At 53.7% G+C, this 15,955-nt stretch overlaps 2 protein-coding genes across 7 annotated transcripts; one reads left to right on the forward strand and one right to left on the reverse strand.

The window, feature by feature from the left end:
• Nucleotides 1-197: 197 nt before the first annotated feature.
• On the reverse strand, nucleotides 198-3,966 carry APOM (apolipoprotein M). Of its 2 annotated transcripts, XM_068960591.1 has the most exons (7): nucleotides 3,678-3,966; nucleotides 2,340-2,784; nucleotides 1,524-1,678; nucleotides 1,168-1,241; nucleotides 984-1,082; nucleotides 693-791; nucleotides 198-308 (listed from the first exon to the last, which is right to left on the reverse strand). In XM_068960591.1, the coding sequence occupies exons 3-7, from the start codon at nucleotides 1,574-1,576 to the stop codon at nucleotides 283-285; spliced, it is 351 nt and encodes a 116-aa protein (XP_068816692.1). In that variant the 5' UTR covers nucleotides 1,577-1,678; nucleotides 2,340-2,784; nucleotides 3,678-3,966; the 3' UTR covers nucleotides 198-282. The 2 variants fall into 2 exon arrangements, with proteins under 2 accessions (XP_068816692.1, XP_068816690.1); XM_068960589.1 differs by lacking the exons at nucleotides 2,340-2,784; nucleotides 3,678-3,966 and adding an exon at nucleotides 2,052-2,269.
• A 382-nt stretch (nucleotides 3,967-4,348) lies between these two features.
• Nucleotides 4,349-15,475, forward strand: BAG6 (BAG cochaperone 6). Of its 5 annotated transcripts, none has more exons than XR_011144077.1 (26): nucleotides 4,349-4,575; nucleotides 5,224-5,344; nucleotides 6,361-6,478; nucleotides 6,592-6,788; nucleotides 7,026-7,079; nucleotides 7,242-7,316; nucleotides 7,852-8,090; nucleotides 8,616-8,745; nucleotides 9,364-9,561; nucleotides 9,772-10,024; nucleotides 10,378-10,455; nucleotides 10,567-10,674; nucleotides 10,797-10,909; nucleotides 11,017-11,104; nucleotides 11,225-11,508; nucleotides 12,213-12,510; nucleotides 12,658-12,827; nucleotides 13,013-13,066; nucleotides 13,197-13,299; nucleotides 13,387-13,511; nucleotides 13,672-13,818; nucleotides 13,916-13,975; nucleotides 14,084-14,227; nucleotides 14,311-14,418; nucleotides 14,621-14,829; nucleotides 15,327-15,412. XR_011144077.1 is itself a non-coding variant. In XM_068960585.1 (26 exons), the coding sequence occupies exons 2-26, from the start codon at nucleotides 5,237-5,239 to the stop codon at nucleotides 15,420-15,422; spliced, it is 3,495 nt and encodes a 1,164-aa protein (XP_068816686.1). In that variant the 5' UTR covers nucleotides 4,349-4,575; nucleotides 5,224-5,236; the 3' UTR covers nucleotides 15,423-15,475. The 5 variants fall into 5 exon arrangements, 4 of the variants coding, with proteins under 4 accessions (XP_068816686.1, XP_068816688.1, XP_068816687.1 ...); XM_068960585.1 differs by lacking the exon at nucleotides 14,621-14,829 and adding an exon at nucleotides 14,897-15,043 and having other exon boundaries at nucleotides 15,327-15,475; XM_068960587.1 differs by lacking the exon at nucleotides 14,621-14,829 and having other exon boundaries at nucleotides 15,327-15,475.
• Nucleotides 15,476-15,955: the final 480 nt, after the last annotated feature.

Here is a 15,955-nt window from a genome sequence, read left to right on the forward strand (position 1 = left end):
TGTGTCACACCAAATGCTAAATATACCACTACAAAGCGAGAGTTACCACCGCTCAGTGTCCTTCCTGACGCCGTCCAACTGGGGGTTGAGGTGGGAGAAGGTCCAGGGGGAGGACTGAAATGAGGGCAGTGGGACTGATGTTGGGAGACAAACCCCCAAATGAGATGAGGATTGGAAAATCATCTTTATTACTTTTGAAAGAGGGCTGGGAGACTCCAGCTTCTCCCCTCACCATACAAGTTCCAGCTGTATCCATCTGGGGGGCATAGGTGAAGCCACAGGTCAGTTACTGGACAGCTCGCAGGCGTCTGGTGGGAGGAGAGAGAAAGGAGGGTGGACAGGAGGGAGACCCAGGGAGAGAGGCAAGGCTGATAGCAACGGGATGAGGCAGAATGCAGTCTCTCACACCCCATGTCAGACAGTCTCTGAGGTCTTTTTTCCCCTGCAGACCTCTGCCCCTCTGCCCCTGTCTGACCTTCTGCCCCTTTTATCCACTGCAATAGCCCAGAGTCCATCCTGGCTCCCTCTGGTACCATCAGTCTATGACACAAGTGGAAGTGTCAACATAGCCAGTGTGATGATGTCAGCCTTCGGCCATGGCCCCTGGTGACATCACTTGAGTTCCTTTCATCCAGCTCTCACAGAAGACTTGATAAGTCCTAGTTATCTTCCGTAAGATTTTACCCCCTCACCTTGATTCCTGGGGGTCAGTAAGAAGGCCTTAAAGTCCAGGCAGGAGGTCAGGGACTGGAATTCCTCCACACACTTCTCAGGAGGGTGGGGTGAGCGATCTGGAAAGGGAGGGCCAGGCTCATCGAAGCCCCTGCTTCTCAGCACAGCCCCTGGTGAGGACCTCAGGGAAGCAGCCAGCCCTTCCTGGGATGATGTCACAGGACCCAGATAAAGGGACTCTATTGCCTCCTTCCAACCCCCATCCCTCCTCCTCTCTTTTTCCCCAGATCTTGCCTGGCCTCCCCACTCACTGTAGAGGAGGAAGCGCTGGTAACCCTGGCCTGTCTCTTTCAGCATGATTCCACCTGGGCATGCACTGGAGAAGAGCTTGGTCTTCATGTCAGGGCGGCCTGTCATGGTTGGGGGGCGGTTAGTGTGAAGACAAGCAAGCCTGCCCAGGGGGCCTAAGGAGAGTGAGGGCTGGAGAAAACCAACCTTCGGTTCTGAGATCTGTGCTCCCGTCAGACAGGTGGTAGATCCATTTCCGGGGCACACAAAGCCCGTTTTTCCTGCAGAAGTGGTGGTGGCAAGGAGGAGAAACAGTGACACCTCAACCACTCAGTGCCAGCCTCTATTCCATCTTACTCTTTCTGGAACCCTGGGTCCCCTTGGGTTTCAAGTTATGAAGGGATGGTTAGGTCCATCTCTCTCTGGAGGGAAACTAACAAAGCTATTGAACTCAAGTGGGCCAAGAATAATGGTATGCCAAAGAGCCCAGCTCTTTGTGGGCGGGTGCTCACACTTTAGGCAGAGACCGCACCTACTGGTGCCTCTGCCTCCTCACCACTCACGTGCGGATGGTCGCTCGAAGCTGGAGCTGCATGGGGGCAGAGCCCACAGCCATGTTGAAGACAATGTTGTCCACAGGGTCAAAAGTCGCCAACTCCTCCTTGGTGGGAGCTGCCCCTGCGATAAAGTACCACTGGCCCAGGTGGGGGTCTGGGAACTGCAGAGACAAGGAAGGGAGCAGAAGAAGGTGGGTCTCACTACAGAATCCAACCTCTTCATCAGTCAGAATGACAATACTTAGGGATGAGGGTGTTGGCTGCCTTTTTCCAGTTAAAGACTGGATCCGTGACAAGGAGTCACTAAATGACTTTTCCTCTTTGCTCCTCTTCAGTAAACCCCACTCTCCAGTTCTACATGTCTCCACATTGATGGCCATAGTACTTATATATATTTTTAACTTATTGCTTTCATCATAACACTCACACCCTTTCTTCCTTCCAGTGTGGCTTTCTGGTCATGCTGGGCCTCTTACCCTAGTCCATCAGAGCCCCCTCAGCCCCAACTCAGCAGCTTCCATGCTCAGTGCATACCTCTTTCCCATCCACTCCTTCAGTTGTCAGTTGGCTGTGCTCAGGGCACTGGTAGATGGAGTTAAGGAGAAAGCCATAGAGGTAGAGAAGAGCTGCCCAAATGTGGTGGAACATCTTCAGGCAGGAGGGAGCTGGTGCTCTGTGTGGAGTGGCTGGTGCCTTAACTGCTCTCCCCAACTCGCTGCTCAGTATAGTCTGCTTCCAGCCCCCTTGCCTCGACCCTTGACCCTTTCACCCGCTAATGAGTAACTTCAATCTTGTTTTCCAACCCAACCATGGATTACTTACAGTGTTCAGGACTTCCTCCCCCTCTTCGAAACGCAACCACTCCACAGTACATACTGGCACGTCCAGGGTCTCCCAGGAGTTAAGACAGCTGAGACCTCCAGGTGATCTTTCTTTCAAACCCTATCTGAGCTGGGATATCTGCTGTGCTGTGCAGCACTGAAGAGAGATGGATTGATTCTACCAGTCACTCACTCACTGAGAAAACTGTTTTTGAGTTCCAGTTGTTTGTCAGGAACTGGCTAAGCCCTGGGAACATAAAAGTAAGACTTAGTCCCTGGCCTTGAAGAAGTCAGTCTAAGGAGAACTAGCTGTGTAAACAAATCATTGCAATACCACCTGGTAAGTGCTTTACAACAGGTATGTACCAGGTGCTGAAGTATGTGGATGGGAGGCTTTCTCTCTCAAGTTGTTCACTGGAGAAACTATGCACACCGTCCAGAAAAGTCTGCTGACACACCAGTTCATTCACTTAATGTTTATTACTGCAAGAAGCTACAGAATCTAGTGGTTAGAGTATAGACAGTGGTGTCAAGCAGGGTGGGTCCAAACCCTTACTTTGGACAATTTTATTAATCTTGCCTGTTTTCTCATGTATAAAATGAGCAAATCATCAATCTCATAGGATTAAAAGAGCTAAGGCATATGAAGCCCTTAGCAAAGGCCTGCACATAAATCCAAAGTAAATATTCCCTATAATTAATAGTAATGTTTGTAAAGCACTTATTAGTCTCTCGTGGGTATTATGTTCTCAAGTAATAGGAAGTAGGCAAAGAATTGTCAAGAGGCAATCATTGGGTACTGCCAAGAAGATGGTACTTCCTGGATTATTTATAACCCACAGGCTGCCATAAAGATTTGTTCTGAGAGGTGAGGCTTGCTCTGGGCTTGCGATTTAGCTAAAGGAATAAAATTTGGGTGATGAATAGCTGAGGGTTCATTATATTTTTTAACAAAAAACTAAAATGCAAGCTATTGGGGCAGTAAAATAGAAGTGCTTGACCCAAGGGAGTCTGGTAGGCCTGATCTGTCAGTTCTGCCACTTACATTCACCTATAAAAGGGATGTAATAGATGTTGAAAGGCTATTAAATGTGACAGTATGTGAAACCCTCAGCAAACCGGCTGGCACCAACTAGGGGCTCACTATACATATGCTTATTAAACTTTCAGTACCGGGACTTAAGTAGAAGTTACAAATCCCAGAAAGGACAGGCACCGGAGGCAGGTACACCGGCAGCAACGGCTTTGGCTGGAGGAATGGCAGCACTGAGGGGCCCAGGCCCTTGCCCGAGGGGCGGGGGGGGGAGAAGAGGGCAGAGGGACGGTAACTATACCGGACCTTCCACCTGTAGAAGCCCTTAGGCGGCCCTCTCAATCCCCCAGGGTCAGTCTTGTGTTTCACTCCAGTCTGACCCCATGTTTCCAATTCCCAAACTCGGAGTCGTCTTTTTTAAGATAAAAGTCCTGAAAGGTCCTAAATCCTTGGTTTCTCCAAAACATGGCGTGTGCCCTCGGCCGCAACCGCCGGGGAAGAACATGGCGCCACAAAACGCCCACCGGGCAAAACCGAGGTCAGGCCCAACGACGCCACAGCACGTAAATCAGCTCGAGAACCACCTCCAACCGCCTATGGAAAGGGTGACTTCCGGAGACGCCGAAGGAGTGGCTCAGCGAGGACGATGGTAAGAGAAGACAGGATTCTAGGTGGCCTGGACAGTGCCGCCTCAAATTCTCTGCCGACCAAGACTTCAGCATAGATTTGCGAGGCACAATCCCCAGCCGCCAGACTCCAAGATCCACACAACGGCTCAAAGCCTCTTTCGAGGCAGTCGAAGAGTCCCATCTCGTGTTTTTTTTCAGGCATTTATAGCGGCCACCACAACCCCCCTATTGCTTAAGCGCGCGCAGGGGAGAACTGAACAGCGCCAGCTGTGGTGGGGAGGTGCCTAAGTGTGCACGCATGCGTAGTAGGACGCACGCAGGCGCAGTACGGTCCCCCGGGCGACGGCGGTGGCGGCGGCTCTTCTGGGTGCTCGGCTCCCTCCCATCTAGGCCGGCCCCGGTCCGTCTCGCCCCCAGGAACTTACTATTTGGGGCCGCGGACTTTCTGGAAAAGCCCCACAAAAGTAAAGCTTGGGGACCTGGGGGGAGCCGGAAGTACCGCCTCGCGATCCCCAAATACTATCGGGGAAACGGAAGTGGCCGTCGGTGGCAGGTTGGGGAGACCGGAAGTGACGGTACCGTGGGGAAGTCGGGGGCGGAGCTGGGTGGTAGGGTGTGTGTGTGTGTGTGTATGTGTGTGTGTGTTTGGAGTGTGCGTATGTGTTTGGAGTGTGTTGGTTGTGCCTTTCTGATAGAGCACCGAGGGTACGTGGAAGAGGGAGACAGCTCGCCGATCTAGCCCCCCCGTGAGTGTTCGTCATTTCGGGTCTCTAGTGACTTAAGCGGGTTCGATGGGCGTGGCGTGGCGTGCGTGCGCGAAACCACTTTCTCCGCAGAGTCTAGGGCGACCCTCGCTCTCTGGTTGTCCCCTGGGTTTGCCGACTTCTCGAGCCCTTGTCCTACCGCGACCGGTGATGACACCGGTCTCGTGTTTCCTTCCTTCCCGTCTTTCTAGCTCTTCTGGCCCTCCCTTACTGTGATTGGCGTCGTTGAGCCCCTCCCACCTGCCGCCCTCCAGCTCCCCGTGCCGTCGATCTCTTACCCTTTGTGTTTCTCTCCCTGTGCCCCGGAATCAGAAGGGGGATGGGGGCGGGTGTGAGTGTGTGTGCTTGTGTGGGAGAAACTCTTTAGGTATGGGGCGGAGTCTCGGGCAGGGGAGGCTTCCGGGTATATAAAAATCTGCTCTAGGCGACAGCGGGCCTCCTCCTAACATTCTTCCTTAGAGAGCTGTCGGCCATGGAGCCCAGTGATAGTACCAGTACCACTATGGAGGATCCTGACAGCCTGGAGGTGCTGGTGAAGACCCTGGACTCTCAGACCCGGACCTTTATTGTGGGGGCCCAGGTGAGACCCCAGTACTTCTGGGAGACATTCATTAACTCTTCCTCTTACAGGTTATTTGTACTGAAAGAAGAGCCTGATATTATGGTTTTCAAATTTTCTCTCATTGGTTCTTTTGTTCATGTTGTATCCAGAACATTTTCTGATGTTTCCTCTTTGGCTTTTGTTGGGTGAGGTAGATTTTCTTTGCCTTTCTCCACCTCGATAAAACTCAATGCAGAGGGAAAGAAAGAAAGAGGAATCTGTATGCCAACATGATAGATGAGCCCCAGCCCAACGGGACAGATGTGGCTCCTGCCTTTGGGAAGGCAAACAGAACACTAGGACCTAAAGTAGAAGAGTGTCTTAAAAACTGATGAGGTCTGTGCTGTGTTTTTAAAGGATAGGAGTCGGATCCCATAATGCTCATAATGCAGGTAGATCCTCAATAGACAAAACCGTAAGGAGGTTGATCCATAGTTTTAAACACATTGTTTTGTGTATTTAATGAGACTGTGTAGGCTTTTGTGATTAGGTGTTTGTAAACAGCTGGGTGCTTCTCACAAGTCAGTTGTCTAGTTAGGAAAAATATTTTTCTGACTTTGCCCCTTTTTCTTCTTGCTTGAGTCTGCCTTCCTTAACCTGATTCTCTACCACATTTTCTTTGTCATTGCTTTTATCTTTAAGGTTACAGTGTTGTATCATTTTGTGTTTGTGGAGGGATCACCGGTATCTCTAGGCACACACATTCCTTTTGGAGCCAGGCAGAGAGGGAGAGAAGAGAATGTCAGTTGGTGTTTCTGGTCTTCAGCCCTGTAGTTTTCTCCTGGGCCTGTACCTGAAGTTCGTTACGTTTATTGTATGTATTTTGACAAGTGTTGCCCTAGTTCAGGGCTTTGCTCAATAATTACCTCACAATTAAGACAGGTGGGTAGTAATTTTAGGATGGGATGGTTTTTACCCCTTACAAGTCAGCTGTCCCCATTCTGTCCTTTTTCTTCCACCCCCTGATTCCTCGTCATGTTTCTTCTTCCCTACAGATGAACGTAAAGGAGTTTAAGGAACACATTGCTGCTTCTGTTAGCATCCCATCTGAGAAACAACGGCTTATCTACCAGGGCCGAGTTCTGCAGGATGATAAGAAGCTCCAAGAATACAGTAAGGGGGTGGGGGAGGCAGAGCAGAGCTTGAGGCTGCTGTCCAGAGCAGTGAGCTGAGGCCATGGGTTTCCCTGATCATATAATGTTTTGGTGTGTATCTTTTTTCTGCAGATGTTGGGGGAAAGGTTATTCACCTTGTGGAACGGGCTCCTCCTCAGACTCAGCTCCCTTCTGGAGCATCTTCTGGAACAGGGTCCACCTCAGCCACCCATGGTGGGGGACCCACGCCTGGTACTCGGGGGCCTGGGGCCTCTGTTCATGACCGGAATGCCAACAGCTATGTCATGGTTGGAACCTTCAATCTTCCCGTAAGCTTGTGTTCCTCACGGGAGGGTTTTTGTGGGGCCAGTTTTGGTTGTGGTAGCAGCCAAGAGTTCGTAAGAGAGGTGTGTCAGTCTTTAGAAGGGCTTTGGTGGGCTCTCTGGTCTGGTAACAGCCTCTGTCTTTGATAATCTAGAGGGGTCGGGCACCAGAGAATCAGTTGGAAGCGTGGGGGCCTTAGTATTTGGCTTCTCCCAGAGCAACTTCCCTTACCCTTTCCCCAGAGTGACGGCTCTGCTGTGGATGTTCACATCAACATGGAACAGGCCCCGATTCAGGTATCACAGGGCCTGGGAGGGTCAAGGAAGGAGATCTGGGAGAAGGAGGCCACGAAGTGGGGGATGGGTCTGGCTGAAGAGATGGGGCTGGGTCCTGGTTTAGTAGGTAATGGAGCTTGTGGCTTTGTCTCCAACCTGTCCTGATTTTCTCTCTCATTGTAGAGTGAGCCCCGAGTGCGGCTGGTGATGGCCCAGCACATGATCAGGGATATACAGACCTTACTCTCCCGGATGGAGGTGAGTGGGCAAGGCTGGCCGCTGCCTGTCTCGCTCCATCCTCCCTACCCCTTTTGTCTCAGCCTAGGGATGACTGGTCACATCCACTGGGTTCTCCCCTCTTAATCTAATCTCTTTTCTGCAGTGTGTGCTCTTTTGGGCAGAAAAAGTATCTTTCTTTTGAGGCTGTCCTGTCCCTGCTGATTCTCTTTGCAATTAAAGGATTCCTTGCCTTCCTGTTCCTTGATTGTCATATTTGATGCTGGGATAGCTTAGCTTCATTAGTTTGTATTTGCAGCCAGTGTCCTTTCCTTCTTTTCTCTTGGAGGCTAGGAAACCACAATCCCTAGTTTTTGTTAATAGTTTATTTGTAAGTATCATAGGTGTTTGTCACATGTCTAATTTGTGTACGTTTTAGGGAGTCAGAGATTCAGATGCAGAGCCCTGCCTTCGGGGCGCCTAGTTAGTGCCCCTTCTCCACTCAGTCTGCTCTGACTTGAGTAATCTGCTGCAGTTTCACGTTGCCTTTGTTGTCCTGACTCTTCTCCCGCTTCAGTGCCGAGGGGGGGCCCAAGCCCAGCACAGTCAGCCGCCACCCCAGACACCAACGGTGGCCCCAGAGCCGGTGGCCTTGACCTCCCAAACGTCAGAACCGGTTGAAAGTGAAGTGCCTCCTCGGGAGCCCATGGAGGCGGAAGAAGTAGAGGAGCGTGCCCCTGCCCAGAGCCCGGAGCTCACCCCTTCTGGCCCAGCCCCAGCGGGCCCAGCATCTGCCCCAGAGACAAATGCACCCAAGTGAGAGAGGGAGAGCACCTTTTGGGGTGGGAGTGGGTTGGGGATTCTAAGTGAAGTGTAAGGACCAGGAAAAGGTCTGACGAGAGAGGAAACATTGTTCAGAGGTAGTGCTTGTAGAGTTAGTGTTGAGGGGCGGTGGGGGGGCTCTGGAGTAGGTAAATGAGATTGAGACTGGCCACTGAGCTAGAGGCGCTGCCCTTCTTCGGGTTAGGGAATCCACATGGTGCTCCCGGAGGTGGCAAGCATCTCTCCCCTGAGTACCCAGAGGCCCTATCTGGTTTTTAAGAGTTGGTGTTTTGCCATTATAGGTACAGGATTGTGTTGTGGGAAGGGTGAAAGCAGTTTGTCTTTTCCTGTCCTTCCCCCCTGGGTGAGGTTAAAGAACAGAAGCTCTGCTAGTTCCAGGGGGTGGGGTGGGGGGTTAGGCTGGGGCTCTGGGAGGCCGGGGAGAAGTGGGGCACGGGTGGCAAGGGCAGGAGTCTGAGGGAAGCCTCAGCTCACGGCCGCTTTGGGTTTTGCCCACAGCCACCCTTCGCCTGCGGAGTACGTCGAGGTGCTTCAGGAGCTGCAGCGGCTTGAGAGCCGCCTCCAGCCCTTCCTGCAGCGCTACTATGAGGTTTTGGGTGCTGCTGCCACCACGGACTACAACAACAATGTGAGCCCACCCACCCCCTCACCTCCAGCACCCCCAGATGGAGCAGGGCGAAGCGTCGGTCACTTCCCCTGCCCCGTGCCCCAAAAGATGTCATCTACAGAGCAGCTTCTCTTTAGATTAGGAAGGAAGGGATTGTTTCCTCCTTGACAGGAACACAGGATCTTTTCCTCGTTGACATCTTTATGGTGTTCACTGTCTTCTCACTTTCATGATCCCCTAAATTAGTTATTTAGGAAGTTTATAATGTAAGGGAGATTAGTAGGTGATAGCTTACTGATTCACTGTAGGATTTATTATCAAAGGAAGCTATCTGTGTGTATAAACTGGAGCTTACTTGCAAAGATTTGGTGTATACAGAAGCTTCAGAGGATGTACCTAAAGACATAGTGCTCACTTGCTCAGTTGTGTCTAACTCTTTGTGACCCTGTGGCCTGTAGCTCGCCAGGCTCCTCTGTCCATGGGGTCTTCCAGGCAAGAATACTGGAATGGGTTTCCATTTCCTTCTTCAAAAGACAAAGAGCATGTGAAAATCAATCTCAAGAAGGCATTACTTTTTTAATAAGGCGGATCCTAGCCTAATGCTTTCTGCTTTTCTGTGTTTGGCCCCGGGGAGTACAGCAAGAGGGCCGTGAGGAGGATCAGCGCTTGATCAACTTGGTGGGGGAGAGCCTGCGGCTGCTGGGCAACACCTTCGTGGCACTGTCTGACCTGCGTTGCAATCTGGCCTGTGCGCCCCCTCGTCATCTGCACGTGGTCCGGCCCATGTCTCACTACACCACCCCCATGGTGCTCCAGCAGGCGGCCATCCCCATCCAGGTGGATCAGGGGAGCCTGGATGCGGACAGATGGGGGGCTGTTGATGAAGTGATCCATCGTAGTTGTTGGGCTCCAAGGAGGTTGGGAGGGGAGCAGACTCGGCAAACATGGTGACCCAGGATGGAGGAGACTTTAGAAGTGTATCATGGGGTCCTCTGGGTTAGGCGCTTGTGTTTCACTCACATCTGCCCCGTTGTCTCTGTCGTCCAGATCAATGTGGGGACCACTGTGACCATGACGGGGAATGGGACACGGCCCCCCCCGACTCCAAGTGCGGAGGCACCTCCCGCTGGTGCTGGGCAGGCCTCGTCCCTGGCCCCTTCTTCTACCGCCGTTGAGTCTTCGAATGAGGGGGCTTCCCCGCCAGGACCAGCTCCCCCACCGACCACCAGCCACCCGAGGGTCATCCGGATTTCCCACCAGAGTGTGGAACCCGTGGTCATGATGCACATGAACATCCAAGGTGAGCTGGGAACAGCTGCTGGCAGAGCAGAGCGGTGCAAGGAGGGGTCTTGGGTTGGTGCTGAGATGTGGGCGCGCCAGGGTGGGAAAGGAGAGGCCAGGGCTGGTGGCGGTGGCTGATGGCGCAGAGCACAGGCTCTTTAAGTTGGCGTGTGTCGGGAGGGGCAGGAAGAACGGCTTGTCCTCAGAGAGTTGTGTGCGTGGTGAAGGGAGCATCTCCTCCCCATCTAGATGGAGTGAAAGGCCATTTTTCTGGTCGGGGGAGTGGAGGCCTGAAGCACGCTGATCTTGGGAGGATCCAGTTAGACCTTGGCCCCGCCTGTCTCAGGCCACTTTCTCTGTCTCCTTGCCCAGATTCTGGCACACAGCCTGGTGGAGTTCCGAGTGCTCCCACTGGCCCCCTAGGACCCCCTGGTCATGGCCAGACCCTGGGTAAGAGTGAGGGCATCAGAGCAGGTTGAACTCTGGGTAGAGAAGGGGTAGGGCTGAGTGGGTGGGTTGAAGGGGGTCCAGGGTCAAGGTTACATCAGACCCACCCCCCAGGCTCCACCCTCATCCAGCTGCCCTCCCTGCCCCCTGAGTTCATGCACGCCGTCGCCCACCAGATCACTCATGAGGCCATGGTGGCAGCTGTTGCCTCCGCGGCCACAGGTAACAACCTGAAAGGGGAAGCCTGGGAGGTGGGGCCCAGTCCACGGTGGTGGGCGTCGTCTGCTGGCCTGCTCGGACTGGGCCCTCAGCCGTCTTCGGTCTCTCCCCTCTGCTGCCCACAGGACAGCAGGTGCCAGGCTTCCCGACAGCTCCCACCCGGCTGGTGATTGCCCGGCCCACGCCTCCACAGGCTCGGCCTTCCCATCCTGGGGGGCCCCCGGTCTCGGGGGCTCTGGTGAGTTAGGGGTGGGGTAGTCCCATCAGGGAAGAGTGTGGAGAGACTCCTGTGGCAGGGCATGGAGAGGCCAAGTCTGAAAGCCTGCCCTTGTCTTCTTCCCTCAGCCGGGTGCTGGTTTGGGTACCAACGCCTCTTTAGCCCAGATGGTGAGCGGCCTCGTGGGGCAGCTTCTTATGCAGCCTGTCCTTGTGGGTGAGTCCGTGTCCTTTCTCACCTCAGATGGAAGCGGTTTCCCAGTTCTCTCCACCAGAATGGAGATGCTGTGGGGTCTTGTTTTCCTTGAGCTTTCCGCTGTCTTCTTTTGCTCTCTAGCTCAGGGGACCCCAGGAATGGCTCCATCTCCAGCCCCTGCGACTGCGTCAGCTAGTTCTGGCACCACCAACACGGCTACCACAGCTGGCCCTGCCCCAGGGGGGCCCACCCAGCCTCAGCCTCCTCAAGCCTCCGCCTCTGATCTTCAGTTCTCTCAGCTCCTGGGGAACCTGCTGGGGCCTGCTGGGCCGGGAACTGGAGGGCCTGGTGTGGCTTCTCCCACCATTACTGTGGCGATGCCTGGTGTACCCGCCTTTCTCCAGGGCATGACGGACTTCTTGCAGGTGAGTGGCTGGCTGACTCTCCGCTTCAGTCTGCCTCTTCCTGAGCCCAGCCAGGTCCTGGGTGTCTTGTTGCCACTAGGAAGGAACCTTGGGAATTGATTGTCTTAGCACCCTCCATTTGGTAGATGAGGAAAACGGGCTGGGAGAGAGAAGCATAATAATTGTGTCACTGCTCTCCTGAGCTAACCCGTTCAGAGGGTACCTGCTCAACCCGACTCAGCTTATGAAAAGCCGCCATGTGTATTCTGCTATAAGGCACAAAGACTGGAACAGAGCGCCATACCTTCCAGACTCCTGTCGATTTGTGCTTCCCCAGTGCCGTTTTTGGGGCTTCCCTGGTAGCTCAGCTGGTAAAGAATCTGCCTGCAATGCAGGAGACGCCGGTTTGATTCCTGGGTCAGGAAGCTCCCCTGAAGAAGGGATAGGCTACCCACTCTAGTATTCATGAGCTTCCCTGGTGGCTTAGCTGGTAAAGAATCTGCCTGCAATGTGGGAGACCTGGGTTGGGAAGATCCCCTGGAGGAGGGCATGGCAATCCACTCTAGTATTCTTGCCTGGAGAATCCCTTTGGACAGAGGAGCCTGGCAGGCTAGTCCATGGGGTTGCAGAGTCGGACACGACTGACTGAGCAGCTAAGCATAATGCCGTTCTATGTCCTTATTCTAATTTCACTCTCTGTTCTTTATTCTGTCTCTCTCATGCAGGCAACACAGACAGCTGCTCCCCCTCCTCCGCCGCCCCCACCCCCACCGCCCCCTCCAGCCCCAGAGCAGCAGACAGCACCCCCACCGGGGTCCCCTTCTGGTGGCAGTGGGAGTCCTGGCAGCGTGGGTCCTGAGAGCCTGCCATTGGAGTTCTTCACCTCAGTGGTGCAGGGTGTGCTGAGCTCGCTGCTGGGCTCCCTGGGGGCCCGGGCTGGCAGCAGTGAGAGCATCGCTGCTTTCATACAGCGCCTCAGTGGGTCCAGCAACATCTTTGAGCCTGGGGCCGATGGGGCTCTTGGTGAGCAGATAAGGGTGCCCTGCCTTCTCTAGGGATCGGGCAACCAGGGGAGAGTGGGTGGCTTTTGTTGATGGTGGGATGAGGCTGATGGGCTAGAGGGCAGGCCAGGTGGTAAAGGCCACTGCTGACCTCAGTCCCTGTCCCTAGGCTTCTTCGGGGCCCTGCTCTCTCTTCTATGCCAGAACTTTTCCATGGTGGATGTGGTGATGCTGCTCCATGGGCATTTCCAGCCCCTGCAGCGGCTCCAGCCCCAGCTGCGGTCTTTCTTCCACCAGCACTACCTGGGTGGCCAGGAGCCCACACCTGGTAACATCCGGGTAAATGAAGACCTTGGGCCCAGAGTTCTCCATCTCACCTTTTGTTACTTATTTCTGACTTCGTTTACGCCTTGCCTAAAGCTGTGACTGCCCCAGTCGAAACTCTGGGCTTGCTAGGGGAGGAGGGGGACATGTTTTGAGGGGTGGGGTTTGTTCTAACCTGTGCTGTCTCCACCTGCCCACAGACGGCAACCCACGCGTTGATCACGGGGCTTGAAGAGTATGTGCGGGAGAGTTTTGTGAGTATCCCTTTTCCAGCCGCTCCTTTCCTGACTGTGGTCAGGGTGGCTGTTGTTCCAGCTGCTTCTTCCCTGACTCCCAGTCTGTCTGGTTTCTGATTTGGGGGTCTTTGTGTGTCATCTTTCTCAGTCTCTGGTGCAAGTTCAGCCAGGTGTGGACATCATCCGAACAAACCTGGAATTTCTCCAAGAGCAATTTAATAGCATTGCTGCTCATGTGATGCACTGCACAGGTCAGGGGCTGGCTGAGCCAGGGCAAGGGGGCACGTTGGATGTGCAGGGCTGCCAGGTACCAGTAATCTGTCCTTTGTTGCCCACAGACAGTGGATTTGGGGCCCGATTGCTGGAGCTGTGTAACCAGGGCCTGTTTGAATGCTTGGCTCTGAACCTGCACTGCTTGGGGGGACAGCAGATGGAGCTTGCTGCTGTCATCAATGGCCGAATTGTAAGCATTACTCAGGCCCAGATCCCTAGCCTTTTGCTTTTCCTCAGGTTTTCTTTGGTATCCTGCAGTTTTTTTTCCTCCAAACTGCCACCCTTTATCCTTTGGCGCCATTCAAAAGCCAGCTGAGGGTTTTGTATCGAGTCTGCTCTCTTCCCCACAGCGTCGCATGTCTCGTGGAGTGAATCCGTCCTTGGTGAGCTGGCTGACCACTATGATGGGACTGAGGCTGCAGGTGGTACTGGAACACATGCCTGTAGGCCCTGATGCCATTCTCAGATACGTTCGCAGGGTTGGGGATCCCCCTCAGGTAAGAGGGCCCTCTTGGGCTATGGGCTTAGGGGACTTGGAACCAGAGATCTGAGAGGGCCTTTCGTGGTGGTCTCCTTCTCTGCCCCCTTTCACAGACACTTCCTGAGGAGCCAATGGAAGTTCAGGGATCAGAGAGATCTTCCCCTGAGCCTCAGGTACCAGGGAGAGGTTGAGGAGCCAGCTAACGTGGAGTGGAGGGCTGGGCGGAAGGGCTGGAGGCTGAGAGATCTGAAGCCTGGGTCTTCCTACTGTCTGACTCCCAGCGGGAAAATGCTTCCCCGGCCCCTGGAACAACAGCAGAAGAGGCCATGTCCCGAGGCCCACCTCCTGCTCCTGAAGGGGGCTCCCGAGACGAACAGGATGGAGCTTCCGCTGAGACAGAACCTTGGGCAGCTGCAGTCCCCCCAGTGAGTGTCAGGAGGGGGTTGGTGGGTTAAGGCAGCTGAAGGCTGTGGTGATTGCTACTTTCTCATCTTCCTTCCCTCCCCAGGAATGGGTCCCTATTATCCAGCAGGACATTCAGAGCCAGCGGAAAGTGAAACCGCAGCCTCCCCTGAGCGATGCCTACCTCAGTGGTATGCCTGCCAAGAGACGCAAGGTTGGTCTGCCTCTTCCCTGAGGATCCCTCTGTATCCGATTTCCCCTGTTGTGCTTAGAATCAAACTAGAGACATTCCTGGTTTTTAGTCCCCTCGTTTAATTGACAAAGAAACCCTTCTGGGACCTTTGCATTGCTGTTTGCAGCAGTCTTATCACCCCACAATCCCAAACCCCGTTTGACTAGGGCCCATCTTTCTTAAGGCAGGCATCCTCTTGTGGGCTAGCTGAGAATGCTGGATGGCTTGACCCATCCTCTCTCTTGCTTTGGAGACCAAGTCCAGCACATTCAAATGCCATTTTTGGCCAGAGCCGGACAAAATTAGGAAGGCGTTTCTGCTGTCAAAACTACACATGGACTGTCTCCGTTCTCTCCGCTAGCATGGAGACTCAGTGGTTGACTCATGCAAAGGGTGAGCTGGGTGGTGGCATTGGATCTGACCTTGATCCTCTTTTCCCTCTCAACCCCCTGTCCCCCAGACGATGCAGGGTGAGGGCCCCCAGCTGCTTCTCTCAGAGGCCGTGAGCCGGGCAGCTAAGGCAGCCGGAGCTCGGCCCCTGACGAGCCCCGAGAGCCTGAGCCGGGACCTGGAGGCACCAGAGGTTCAGGAGAGCTACAGGCAGCAGGTGCCCCCACCTTGAAGCAGCATAGGGATGGTTTAGTGGGAGGGGCTGGGCTAGGGTCCCTCTTCCCTGGATCCCTTCAGAGGTGAACTGGTGAGTCTGGGACTACCACTTGATTTTACAGTTTTACTGGAGGCATCTGGGAAGGCTCAGTGATGCTATTACTGGGTTCCTGGACAGTGTACGGCCGGTGGGGGAAATGGTACCTCCTAAGGGATGGCTCATGTGCTTGCTGGGGCCTTAGGGTCTGCGATGGCACCACTCCAACCTCCTTTGCTTTCTCTAGCTCCGGGCTGACATACAAAAGCGACTGCAGGAAGACCCCAACTACAGCCCCCAGCGCTTCCCGAATGCCCACAGGGCCTTTGCTGACGATCCCTAGCTCGATGGCCCTCCATCATCAGGGGACCATTTCCCCTCCTTCTTCCTTTACAGTATTTAAGAAATAAAAAGTCAGATTTTCCTGGCTCTTTGTCTGTAAATTGTCTTCATTAAATAGTCTTAATGCTCTAATCTTCTATGAAGTTGGTTTTATAATTTCCAGCAACCAAGCTATACTAGACAGCTTTTAACATTTTACCATGAACAGATGAGCAGTATCCTGTCTTAGAGTTGGCCATTTTCAAGGAATACTTCCATGCAAAAACGATGAAAGAAATCTGCTCAGGTGCACACTAGGATAGGGTTCTCAAATCAGTAAAAAACCACTTAATTGCCAAGTAGCTGCAGACCTATGTGAGTCTTGGCTTAACTAACAGGCAGTGGTACCAGGGTAACTCAGCCAAGTTTGATTATGGTGGAACTGGTCTACCCAGTTCAAGCAGCCCACTGTTCCTGTTTGATCAGAGTCTGACTATAAAGACACTTCTGGTTTGCAGACAGGACCAAAGTGACATGTGGCTATGGGCTGTCCAC

This window comes from Capricornis sumatraensis, chromosome 22, assembly GCF_032405125.1.
Source record: "Capricornis sumatraensis isolate serow.1 chromosome 22, serow.2, whole genome shotgun sequence".
Classification (NCBI taxonomy): Eukaryota; Metazoa; Chordata; class Mammalia; order Artiodactyla; family Bovidae; genus Capricornis; species Capricornis sumatraensis.

What these genes read in the sequence shown, in the direction of transcription:
- APOM (XM_068960589.1), bottom strand. Translation starts at nt 2,165, where the DNA reads ATGTTCCACCACATTTGGGCAGCTCTTCTCTACCTCTATGGCTTTCTC. An exon ending in AAGGAGTGGATGGGAAAGAG is followed by an intron (nt 1,679 to 2,051) that starts GTATGCACTGAG and finishes TTGTCTCTGCAG; the next exon opens with TTCCCAGACCCCCACCTGGG. An exon ending in CCAGCGCTTCCTCCTCTACA is followed by an intron (nt 792 to 983) that starts GTGAGTGGGGAG and finishes CTCCCTTTCCAG; the next exon opens with ATCGCTCACCCCACCCTCCT.
- BAG6 (XM_068960585.1), top strand. Translation starts at nt 5,237, where the DNA reads ATGGAGCCCAGTGATAGTACCAGTACCACTATGGAGGATCCTGACAGC. An exon ending in CCCCGGTCTCGGGGGCTCTG is followed by an intron (nt 10,910 to 11,016) that starts GTGAGTTAGGGG and finishes TTCTTCCCTCAG; the next exon opens with CCGGGTGCTGGTTTGGGTAC. An exon ending in TGGGGCCGATGGGGCTCTTG is followed by an intron (nt 12,511 to 12,657) that starts GTGAGCAGATAA and finishes CCCTGTCCCTAG; the next exon opens with GCTTCTTCGGGGCCCTGCTC.